The sequence below is a fragment of the Stylophora pistillata genome, chromosome 8 (assembly GCF_964205215.1).
Source record: "Stylophora pistillata chromosome 8, jaStyPist1.2, whole genome shotgun sequence".
Lineage (NCBI taxonomy): Eukaryota > Metazoa > Cnidaria > Anthozoa > Scleractinia > Pocilloporidae > Stylophora > Stylophora pistillata.
This window is the reverse complement of record NC_142526.1, coordinates 22860111-22872019: the sequence shown is the minus strand read 5'-3', so window position 1 is coordinate 22872019 and position 11909 is coordinate 22860111. Positions and strand designations below refer to the sequence as shown.

Here is an 11909-nt window from a genome sequence, read left to right as displayed (position 1 = left end):
TTAAGTAGATATCTTTTTCCTTTTTAAAAAAGATATTAAAAATGAAATGCCCAAAAAGCATAGATGAATAATTAATTCCTTTAACTCAATAACTAAGTTAATATATACTAAATAATACATGCACATTAATATGTAAATTGATTAATAAATACTTAAGAAATAATTAAGTAATTATAAACAACTGCCTCGATAACAATTCAACAATTTAATAATTTTAATTGAATGGTTTGATGCCTTAAAAACATTGAATAGCAAACTAATGCATTTTAGAACATAGCTAGCAGAGTCGCGCAATCAAATTCATTATACGTGAGCGTGCTAAAAATCCAGATAGTGCACGCTGATAGCGTCAGCAAATCTGACTTCGCCAGAAATTTTTCTTTTCGCGCGAGCGGCCATTGTTAGCGCGGGGAAAGATAATATATTTCGCGACAATAATGGATACAAACAGAAATTCGGCCTACTAGTCCGAAAACGAAGACAATGTTTCGACCTTTTCCCTTGGGCTAGAGTTCTTAAATGAGGCAGAAAGAGAGAAAAACAAAGAAAAAGGAGACTCGGCTCGGCGCCGTCACGATTCGCTTCAACTGATATTGTGGTCCGTTTTTCGCGTCGGATTTGCTGCACAATTCCACCGGCTATGTTCTAAAACAATTGGTTCATGCTTTCAGCTGTGCACTATCGAGTTATGGAGCACGTGGGAAGTTTGGAGAGCACTCAAGAAGCTAGAGTTTCCCTCGGCTATCGCCTCGGGCAACTCTTACGCTTCATTCGTGCTCTCCAAACTTCCCGCGTGCTCCATAACTAAATTAACAATTTGATTAATAACAAACTGATAAATACCTCGTGAGCAATAATAAATTGATGTCAATTATTTAAAAATTTAACAGATTGACAATTTAATACTTACTTTATAATTTGACTAATTAATCGATTTTTGATTAGTAATAACTCATAAATAAAAAAAATACACTAACCAACAAAAATTGATAAATGATGGACAAGTATTATCAATGTGGTTCTTATTTTTCACATACCAGCAAAACGGGATGGATTTCGCGAATTTACCACACCAACTAATAAATTATTTTTCGTAATGTCCCTTTTGGGTCCCATATTTCATTGACAGTGATATATAGAAATTGAAAAAATTATTATTTATTATCACTATCAGAAAAATGGGGTGAATTACGCGAAGTAAGTAACTCTTTTGTATATGTTCCGTTTTGGGACCTATGTTTTTTAATTACTAGAAAAATGGGGTGGATTATGCGATTTAAGCACATCAACCAGTAGTTTAATTTTAGTTATGAACGTGGAACAATAGAGTGCAGGACAGAACAGGTGGAGTCGCATTAACTTCCAGTACACAAAGAAATGGTTTGTTTGAATTTTTCGTTTTTCTTCATTGTAGCAAAATGGGATGGATTAAGCGAGTTTAGCATATCAACTACAAGATTCTTTTTAGTTATGTACGTTTTGTCCTATTTTTCAATTACCAGCAAAATGGAATGGTTAAAGCGAGTTTAGCACATCAACTAAATGATTCTTTTTATTTGTGCACATTTTGTGTTCCATTTTTCAATTACCAGTAAAATGGAATGAATAACGCGAGTTTAGCACATCGACTAAATGATTCTTTTTATTTATGTACATTTTGTGTTCTACTTTTCAATAATCAGCAAAATGGAATGAATAACGCGAGTTTAGCAAATCAACTAAACGATTCTTTTTATTTATGTACATTTTGTCCTATTTTTCAATTACCAGTAAAATTGAATACCGCGAGTTTAGCACATCGGCTGAAAGGTTCGTTTTAGTTATGTACATTTTGTATCCTATTTTTCAATTACCAGCAAAATGGAGTGTATTACGCGTGTTTTGTACATCAGATAAAAGATTCATTTTAGTACGTTATGTACAATTTGTGTCCTATTTCTTTAATTATAATCAAAATGAAATGGAATAGGCGTGTTTAGCACATGAACTAATAGATGTCTTTTAGTTGTGAATGTTTTGGGTTATTGTTCAATTACCAGCAAAATAGGGGTTGATTATGCGATTTTGGCGCAGCAAATAATAGATTATTTTCCATGTTGTCTGTTTTGGGAGTTATCTTTCATTTACCAGCAAATTGAGGTGGGGAGCTGGGGGGTGGAGGTGGGGGGGTTAGGCGAGTTTCGCACATCAGCTCATGAATAGATTCTTTCTCGAATGGTCAATTTTGGGACTCATATTTTATTATTAAAATGAGATTGATTCGCTCAGACTCTTCCAAAGTGTCTATTTTAGAATCTATTATTCACTTAACAGGACATTGGATTTAAGAAGGATTTCGCAGGTTTAGCAGATCAACTAATAGAATATTCTCCCTTCCGTCCATTTTGGCTCCTACTTTTCACTTATCAGCAAAATTGCATGTTTACAATCACGAAGCACACGCTGAATACGTAAGTAATAGACCAATTTAATATTTGCAAATGTTTCAGAATCTTTTTTTCTAAACTAGATTCGTTTTTCAGACACCTGACGAACACGCTTGCTTTAATCTTTACATTTTCACAGAGGATACATAGCAGGATAAATTTAATTCACTAAGGTACATTGGTTTTCTTTCGAGTATGAGTCATGGAAAAATTGTTAGAAGGATATGGTAAAAATCCATGTTTAAAATTATGCTTTAAGTACCTTAGAATGTTGTTTGGTAACAAAAGAGTTCTCAATTTGAGTTCAGTTGCCACTAGCCACACATTTAAAAAAAAGCCTTATACGCTTAAGTTCCACTGTGTAATCCTTATTTACATGGTCCTCTGCTTCTTTCCGTGGCACTTTGTACTACTGGAGCTACTTTTTTCTTTTATTAATACAGTATCAAAAATCAACAAATACCAAGTTTCCGTAAGTAGACTCGTCGTTGCATTCTAGTTCCCATACATTGGTACAGAACGAGTCAAGCTCCTTTTCCTCAGCTACGACTACTACGGCAACGCTTGGGCCATGGCAGTGAGTGTCAATATACATTACGACACTACCAGTGAAATAAAACAAAGAAGTTTTATTGTTAAGAATAAGAAACGCCGTGAACGCATTGCACGACGAGATGGCCTCTTTTAACTGACCAGAGACAGTAGACATCACGTGGTGGTCTTTTAAACGCACAGGTAAATTGTCACCAACATCCATCGTGCACCACATCTCTAGCACACTAGCAGCCTCTTGGATAGAGAGGTACCTTGAAGGTAAACTCTCCCGAAAGAAATCGTAAACTCGGTTGCCAATTTCGATGCAAATGCACAATACGTCTACGATGGCACTTGTAATACATGATTGGCACTCCGGGGGCGCAACTTTCTGGAAACTTAAAGCATATCCTAAAAGGATACTAATTAGGCTACAGGCATTACTTCCGTTTCTGCCTTTGTAGAGGCCTTGACTTATTTCTTTTGGAAATTTCCAGCAAGACACACCCGGAGTTAGAACCTCTGGGAATACAGAATCCAACACCGGTACACTTAAAGTACTAAGTGCCTGAAGGATAAGATTTCCAGTTGCGCTTCCGACTGCCAAGTCACTGGCATTACCACCGATCAGCTCAATAATGTTTTCATTTTCATCTCCATCTCCATCACCGTTCAAGCTTTCTTCGTCATCAACGTCTTCCTCCTCTTCTACCTCGTGCGTAAGGAGATACTTACGAAAAACATCTAGCTCTTCAGTTAACACAGGAGCAAACGCACTTATTCCAGCGGCGATTTGTTTCGTAGCGAAATTCATACCCTCCTTGATAAGGGCAAGTTTTGCCATTATGACTGGCTTCTGGGTTGATGCGGTGGCGTACCGACGAATCTACAGATTTGTGGGACACAGAAAGCATAACAGGAGTGACATTTGCGAATATTATCTTAAAAACCCAACTATCTAATTTTACCACACAAACAGTATATTAGTTCAGTAGAAATAACGCACATTAGAAATACACTTGAGTGCATGGACCTGCTACAACAAGGCCAACCATGTCCGATTGTCCACCTGGTTGTACTGTGTATATCTCGCCACTTACCGAAATCTCCTCCGAAGATCTTTCCGGTTCAATACCCAGTCCTCTGTTGCCATCTTTCACACATACTGTATGAAACAAAAAAAGTAGCGTCTAATAACTCCAAAGAATCGACATGACAAAGTCCACCCATGACTTCTCAGCTCAATGGAAATGTGCACTGAGGGCCCTGAAAATTTGTCACTTTACTGATTATGACTTACACGCCTACAGAGAGAACAAAATCTGGTGAACTGTGGCAATTAGTGATTGACGGACCGACCTACAGATTGGGCGTGTATGTGTTTTAGAGTAGATAGGTCGATAAAACAAAAATGAGAATTTTTACACAGGTGTCTAATTGGATGTGTGGTTTGAACTCGAATGTCATCGTGTTACAATCGGTTTATTTACATCTACTCATCCACTTCTGTCAATTATTGGGCAAAAAGTGATCACAAAGGTAGCAGACCAGTCAAACGGGCAATTAAACTACCTTTTAACACTTCCTGCAGTTTCTCCTGTTCTTTGAACAAGTATGGTAAAAGACTGTTCTTGTAGAACTTCATGAATCGTAGCATTTCCTTTTCGAGAAGTTCTATTTCCTCTTGAAACCTGGATGCTTCCATCTGTTTCTCAACAACCAACCGTTTTGTACGGATAGGTACACCTGTGCAAAACGGTGTATCTGTGTCGGCTTTCCAAGGAAATGTACCATTCTCTATCTCATGCAGTTGGACAGAATCAGCGATTGAAAGTCGATTGTACTTAGCAATCACTTGCTCCAGCTTTGTCTTCTCTGCCGATATTTTTGTGCGTAGCCTTTGACGTTGCTTTGATCCATCTACAGAAAAAGCATACCATTGAACAAGTATTACTGCGAATAACTTCATTAACAGGAGAAAGGGCACTCACAATGAGCAAACTACAAATACTGAGGCATTCCATACGAGTATTTAGATCTAACAATCTTTATATTGAAACAAAAGTCACCTGCCAGCTTTCCCATATTAAATGCCAACTGAGTAATCGAGAGGTGGAAATGCTCCATTTGCTTCTGGAAATATGCAACCTCCTTTTCAATTAACACGACTTCACCAACACTGACATTGTCACAAGGTTTAGCTTCAAGCTCTCGGAACTTCTTCCCAAACAGGTGATCGGCAGTCTCAAGAAGCAACTTTTGTTTCGGAGTGCAGTTTTGCAATGTCAGCAAATTACACAGATATAGCTTCTCCTCGTCAGATAGTTGAGGCTTTTTTAGGTAGGAAATTTCGTCCTCTGATCAAATTTGAAAATAGATAAACAAACAAAAAAGAAAAACAGAACAATTACCATGCAGTTAAAAACCTGTTAGATATTCGAAACAGTAAGTATACATATTGGTCCGTATGATGTTGAAATTACTTCATTTTTGTTATGCGAAGTAATGTCATGCTACTCCAAATTATGTAGACCTACATTTATGAACGGTGTTTATTCTCCATTTTTCCTCTGTTTTGAGAGGCAGTAGGCTTCAAGGGACACAAGAGATGCCAACATGATATGGTTATGCTTGCCACTATCTTTTTTTTTAAACTAATTTAAAGAATTGCATAGAAGCTAAACTGTCTCAGCAATATTTCCTGGGATGGAAAAATATATTCAGAAGGTCACGCAAGTAACTGCAGCAACAATCAGATCAGTGATAAAAATGGAAAAACAACTGTAAATTATATCAGTGGCCCATGTGTATAAATTAACCTTTTGCGGCCTGATAAACATCGGATTTCCATCTTTCTAGGCACACATCTCTTTGGTTCATTAGACGATTTTTCAACAGCTCTTCCATCTCTTTGTTCACCTGCTTGAGCTGATTCTCTGCCTGAAACCAGAGAAGCAGAAGGGTCACAAGTCGAAATTGATAATTATAGCCTATAGTTGTTATTCCAATTCATAACCAAGAACCAAATGAGTGGAAGAACAAATGCAACACTCAAATCTGTATAGGAAATAAAATGCACTTTATACCTTGGCATATCGTTTTGCAAGTGAGCCAGGAAGTCCTTCAATTTTCCGTCTGTTCCAATAAAAAGAATGCTCAGTGAGAAGTTCCTCCCTACCTGTCAGATTGTCAATGAAAAGAAATTTTCAGACCAACCAGCAACACTACAACCATTCCAAGTTCTCACCATTTATGTAAAGTTTCTCTGTGAAACCTTAGCCAATTCAGCATTTGAAATTTTGCTGTTATCACGCTGTTTTGGTTCCTTGGATACAGGGTAGTACATTGCACTAGAATAAACCCTCTGGTGTGTCACCTTGTACCTTTGCTAATAGGAGTTTGTTACAGAACATACATTTAGCATCCTCTAACTGCTGACACCATTTTGTGGATGGAAATTGGGTGATGTACCTTCAGGAAGCATATGCTTTGTAGAAGAGCCTAATCTTGAGAAATGGCTATTGATGTGCTCAACCTCCTCCCCAGTAGTTGCAGCTGCCCCACTCTGCCAACGGCCACCCCACAAGACCTACATGAAAATTACACTTACTGACGTACACAGAATGCTATCCAGCAGATATAAATTAGGACACAGAAAAATTTCACGATTAGAACAAAACCAAATTGTATTCATGTAAAAGAATTCATATGCAAGCAAAATTGGACATAATCATACCAGTACCTGACAAGACCAATCATGAGCTTTTGCATGCATAACTGACAATGCAGGACTCATTTTCTTGGAAGTTGCCAGATCATTCTTTTTTAACCAGGGCCAGTACTTGCAGATGACATCGTACCAGAAAAACTCCACATTCTTGGGAACGTAGTAGTTCACTTGGAGATAATGGGCATATCCATAAACTTCTCCATACATCATGTTGATGGCATGTTGTGCCAAACCATGCCTACATCCAGCAATCTCCAGACCACACTCACTCAGATTCTTCCGTTTTTTGACAGTATTTCCTGCTGCTCGCCAGTTGGACTCTCCACACTTTCCCTGCTCATCTGATTTCTGGATTAAAAATAATGTACATCCAAGTGTACAGTGTATAGATATCTGATGCTTGTTGAAAAATCAACAAGTTGTAACTTAGTAACATATGTCTAAACATCCTATTGCTTAATAGGAATGCCTGCCAGTGTTTTAATAGCAAAAGGTAGGTTTCAAGAGATTTGGTCCAATAATATTGCTACATGATACTACCTTTAAGTTAGCATTAATTGCTCTGTGAGTAGAGTATCAGAGATATTGACAAGTCTTTGCCTTACAATAATGGATGCTGAATCAAACCATAGAATTTTTTTCAAATGACAATTAATGACTATAATTTCCACATGTAAACTACAGTATCTTTGATTGTACCTTGTGTTACGTTTTATGACAAAACATTGCCTATAAGAAACCAAAATGAACATTGCATGTACCTTTTTAAATCTAGTAGATGCTTAATGATTACACATGCTCACAGCTCTTACCCTTTGCTTTGAACCTTGATAGACCTTATGAATGTGACTATCAACTTTCTCATTTGAGACCACAAAGGTTTCTCCATAGTAACACTCTCTTTTCCTTCTGAATACAAATGTAAATAGGTATTCTTTAATAACCTAATACATATAACCAAGTCTTCTACATGCACTCCGGTGTAAAGATGAGTGTATGATAGTGGTACAGGCTCTTCTTATGTCCAAACTTACCAAGCTTCTTCAGTAGTGTTACCTAATGGTACTTTAGAATCATTTTGAATTTGGATTAGTATTGATCCCTCAAAAAATACTGTTCAGAGATCAATTATGAAGAAAGTTAGCATGATTTACAACTTGAGGATGATGGTAATACTGAAACCGTCTGGTAATGATGATTTCATTGCACAACTCCAACCGATGTTGATTGTACAACGAGCCAACTACCCAAATATTGCGGTTGATAAACAATCAAACTCATTAATCTAAGCAGAAACAAATTGTCTTTGAGTTTCAAATTAATATCTGGAACTTACATCCCTGCAGATTTAAAACGGTAAAGTTTCATGTTCCCATCAACATGAACAGAGTGCTGATGTTGGCTACATGATGGGCATTCCATCCAGTCAATGCACCGCAGTTTATCAAGTTCAACTTGACAATATTTCCACTCCTTAAATGACACTCTGAAGGCTGTGGCATTAACAGTTGCAACCTGTAAACAGTAAACAAATATCCATGTTTTCTCTGTTGCACCATACTACAGTAAAATAAGTGATAAAGTTAAGTTTGATTAAGACTTCTTTGGCTCAATGACTCTCCACATCAACAGGGCTATTATTTGTTTATGGATATGAAAATTTTAGCAATGATTGTGCAACCTATCTATATTCAGAGGTCTTATAAAATAAATGATGCTCACATAAGTTGTGCTCTTTGGGATTCTAACTTGAAGATTTGTTTATAGCATTAGTAGTGCTAATTAATATAATTAAAAGTGACGATATTTTCCACAAGCTGTTCTCCTCTTTACAAAACTTCCAAACCAGAATTAGATGTTGAAGGGCAGTGTCCTCTGATAAAAATACTCACACGTCCTTTCCGCTTTGAAAAGAGCTCAAGTGACTTGAGAAATGCACCTTCAGACACTCCAGGGAGCTGCTTCTGAAGAATGTCCCAGAATAAGAAAAGCTCCTTATCAAAGACATAAGTCATATCTTTGATACTCCCTGGCCAAAAGCCAGACTGGACGATGACAAGTGGTTCTGAGGTGCGAAGCATTTTCCCACACTGAAGGCACTTATATCTTCTATGGTTTACATCAAACCGACCTGAAATTTTGAAATATATGTACTGTACAATTATAAAGTCTGTTAAGAAGGGCAAACTGGTAATTGCAAATTGTATCACCAACAAATTCAATGTAAAAATATTCCTTTAAATTCCATACAATTAATCTTACAGGAATGTCTCACGAAAATCCATATTAGTCAATACCTCGAAGGGAGACCAAAATGCAGTGAGTATTAGGTAGAATAATGTCTGTTTCACAGTTTCCGCCACACGTAGTGCAACAAAGGTCTCTAAGAGGTAGAGTTTTGGCTAGAAAAGAAGGAAAGAAAATCCACCACACTTAGTGTGTATATACACATATATAAATATATGTTTATATATACATAGATTACATATCTATGCATATATGTGTATGTATATATGGGTGCATGTATAATGTATATATAATTATGTATTTAACTGCAGACACTCTGGACTTACTGTTTCGGCCTTCTGGGCCTCATCAGTGCAGTGCTGATGCTAGGATGGGGGAGAACCGATATGGTTACCCCGAACGATCCCACATTTGTGGTATCGTCTGAGCCATGCCAGAGTGCTCAAACTAGGAAAGCCTAGTGAGCTAAGCGCAATGCTAGTGGCAATGACTCACCCCAAAGTGCTCAATTTGTATGCTAAAAGAGCTATATCTAACTGCAGACATTATGTATTTATATATATATATACATATACACACACACATATATACATACATATATACATACATTGAGATAGAGAAAATTCTAAGAGACTATACTATCATCCCTACAAGGCTGTTTACCCACTCATCAGGGTATTTTATTACAAAATCCTCTGATGATCGAGTAAGTAAGCACATAACAGGCTTGTAGGGATGAAGTATAATCTCTCTTTTTTCCCATCTCAATATACATCACACTCTATTTCTATGTATCAAGCACTGTATAATGAAAAAATCAATGAGGAATTTCTTGATCCTACGAATATACAAATACATTGTAAACAACTGAAAGATTACCAACTATTTCCCACTGTCCACTACTGCTCCATGTCGTTGTTGTAGGTATTGGGAAATAGTGCCCATTAACTATGGCATCCCTGTCATGAAATGGCCAGCATTCATGAACTTGCTGGTCACATTCAGAGCACAAGTGTCGCATGGTGGAACACATGTCACATCTCACAACTGCAGCTTTATCTAAGCATCTGCTGCACATGATATTTTCAGGAACAGCATAAGTGGCTTCCAGTAATTCTTTAAATATTGATGACCGTTGCTCTTCCCAGCTTTCAGTCAAGAGTGTCTGCCTTTCTGCCCAATTTTGTCTTTTTGGTGGGTTGCTTTCTTGCAACCTCTGCAAAAGCTCCTGTGCCTCCAGCAGGATTTCTTTCATTTCTCCTTTACCAAAATGACAAAAACATGTTTATGTTGTAGTAACAGCTCAGGAAATACAATCAACAAGGACAATGATTATGACAACAAAATAGAAAGTGTAAAATCATATTGTTACACTTAGAACTAAAAGAAGCTTTAACCCTTTACACCAGAACACCAGTATACAAACTCTCCATAGTATGCTCTTTACATTTCCTAAGGTGCTGTCAAGGAGAATTGTTGCAAAATAAAGAGCCTCTTGAGTTGATGATCATTTCCTTTATTCTTGTGACCTAGGTGTGTGTTCTAGGGATGATAGTTTAATGAGAAATTAGGTGCTAATCACTCTTAGAGGTTAGAGGGTTAAGCCAAAAGCACCGGACATCCCTGTTCAAGGAAATGTATGATTAGATCATCAGGTTTTTAGCAACAAAATCTCTTCACCCTCCAACCGACTTAAGGAGGTTTAAATTCCTCTTGCCTTGCCACAACAACTCTGACCTTTTATAACTAAAGTAATGTGGGACTGAGTGACCCTACTGTATTTATTTTCTATCCTAGACCTATACTAATGAGCCACCACGTAAATAATCTGACATTATCCCTTCCCACCCTCACATCAGTATACATGTTCTCCTTACTGTCCCCTATACATTCCCATAGAGGCTGATGAGGAGACATTGTTTCATAATCCACAGCTTCCCACTAGTTGGTGACCATTTCCTTTATCTAATTACCTTCATGTGTGAATTGGGCGTGATATTGTAAGGAGAAATTAGATGCTAGCTAGTCACTCTTAGTGGGTTAAAAGGTTAGTTGAATTACTCCACAAGTAACTCCGCCACAGAAGCGCACATTAACATCAACCTCGATATTGATGATTACAAACCTCCTACTGTACTGGACGCGCGCGTGGTTTGATCCGCACTTTCATGTCCATAACTTGCACTCGCATTCTCTGAAAGGTCTTCAGATAAACTGAGAAGAAACACGATCGACTCAGAGCTAACAAATTATTTTGAGCGGAGAAAAAGTTGATGTGGCATGTTCATTCATGAAAGCTGACATGATGATTCACCGGAAGATACGCTTACCATCACGTTCATGAGGAACTGAGGTTTCAAGGATAGAATTTGTATCTTTTCGTCTTCTTTTCGACTGACCAGAGTATGTTCCCTTATTATTACGAAGTCCTGAAACGGGGTCACTAGCAAATTCATACTGTCGAGCTTTCCGCTGTTTCTTCTTTGACAAACCCAACAATTCTTTCCCTTTACTGAGAAGCTCGGACATTGAGGGCAGCTTTCTCTTTCGGTTTTCCCCTAGGAATAATTAGACGAGAGTAAGACTGAGGAAGACAAGCAGTATGCAGACTGTCCAAACGTCGCGATTCACATCAAAAGTGACAACATCGTGAGACAAACGATAATACTTTATCATTAATGAGACTACAGCTTAAAAAGGGTCGAGGAAAAGATTGATTCTAAATTAGTAAAGTAAGAGTTACGGTAGCGACTGAAGTAAAGACTTTCACAAAATAATCCATCACAACTGAACGCACCTTCTTCCGCCATGTTGGATGCTGTAAGAGTGTGGAACTGAAGCCTCCTCTTCATTTTAAAGCGTCAAGAACGCATGTCATGAAATTACCATAATCATTAATTTGGTGCCAATTGAGAAGTAACGATAATCATTATTTCGGTCTCGAGATCATGTTGCATGATTTACATCAATTG

At 37.5% G+C, this 11909-nt stretch overlaps 1 protein-coding gene across 4 annotated transcripts; it reads right to left on the bottom strand.

The window, feature by feature from the left end:
* Nucleotides 1-2447: 2447 nt before the first annotated feature.
* LOC148725522 (uncharacterized) lies at nucleotides 2448-11897 on the bottom strand. 4 transcript variants are annotated; one of them, XM_088731878.1, is made up of 16 exons: nucleotides 11735-11897; nucleotides 11268-11495; nucleotides 11063-11140; nucleotides 9817-10197; nucleotides 8988-9092; nucleotides 8583-8821; nucleotides 8027-8205; nucleotides 7503-7599; nucleotides 6703-7038; nucleotides 6432-6549; nucleotides 6047-6138; nucleotides 5780-5900; nucleotides 5030-5317; nucleotides 4533-4880; nucleotides 4061-4125; nucleotides 2448-3846 (listed from the first exon to the last, which is right to left on the bottom strand). In XM_088731878.1, the coding sequence occupies exons 1-16, from the start codon at nucleotides 11787-11789 to the stop codon at nucleotides 2872-2874; spliced, it is 3705 nt and encodes a 1234-aa protein (XP_088588004.1). In that variant the 5' UTR covers nucleotides 11790-11897; the 3' UTR covers nucleotides 2448-2871. The 4 variants fall into 4 exon arrangements, with proteins under 4 accessions (XP_088588004.1, XP_088588007.1, XP_088588006.1 ...); XM_088731881.1 differs by having other exon boundaries at nucleotides 11063-11151; nucleotides 11735-11896; XM_088731880.1 differs by lacking the exon at nucleotides 5030-5317.
* Between the last annotated feature and the right edge of the window lie 12 nt (nucleotides 11898-11909).

Excerpts from the sequence above, each read along its gene's own strand:
- LOC148725522 (XM_088731878.1), bottom strand. The coding sequence starts at position 11,789 with ATGAAGAGGAGGCTTCAGTTCCACACTCTTACAGCATCCAACATGGCG. Across the intron at positions 8,206-8,582 it reads TTTCAAAGCGGAAAGGACGT|GTTGCAACTGTTAATGCCAC; the intron begins GTGAGTATTTTT and ends TACTGTTTACAG. Across the intron at positions 7,600-8,026 it reads CGTTTTAAATCTGCAGGGAT|AAGGAAAAGAGAGTGTTACT; the intron begins GTAAGTTCCAGA and ends ATTTGTATTCAG.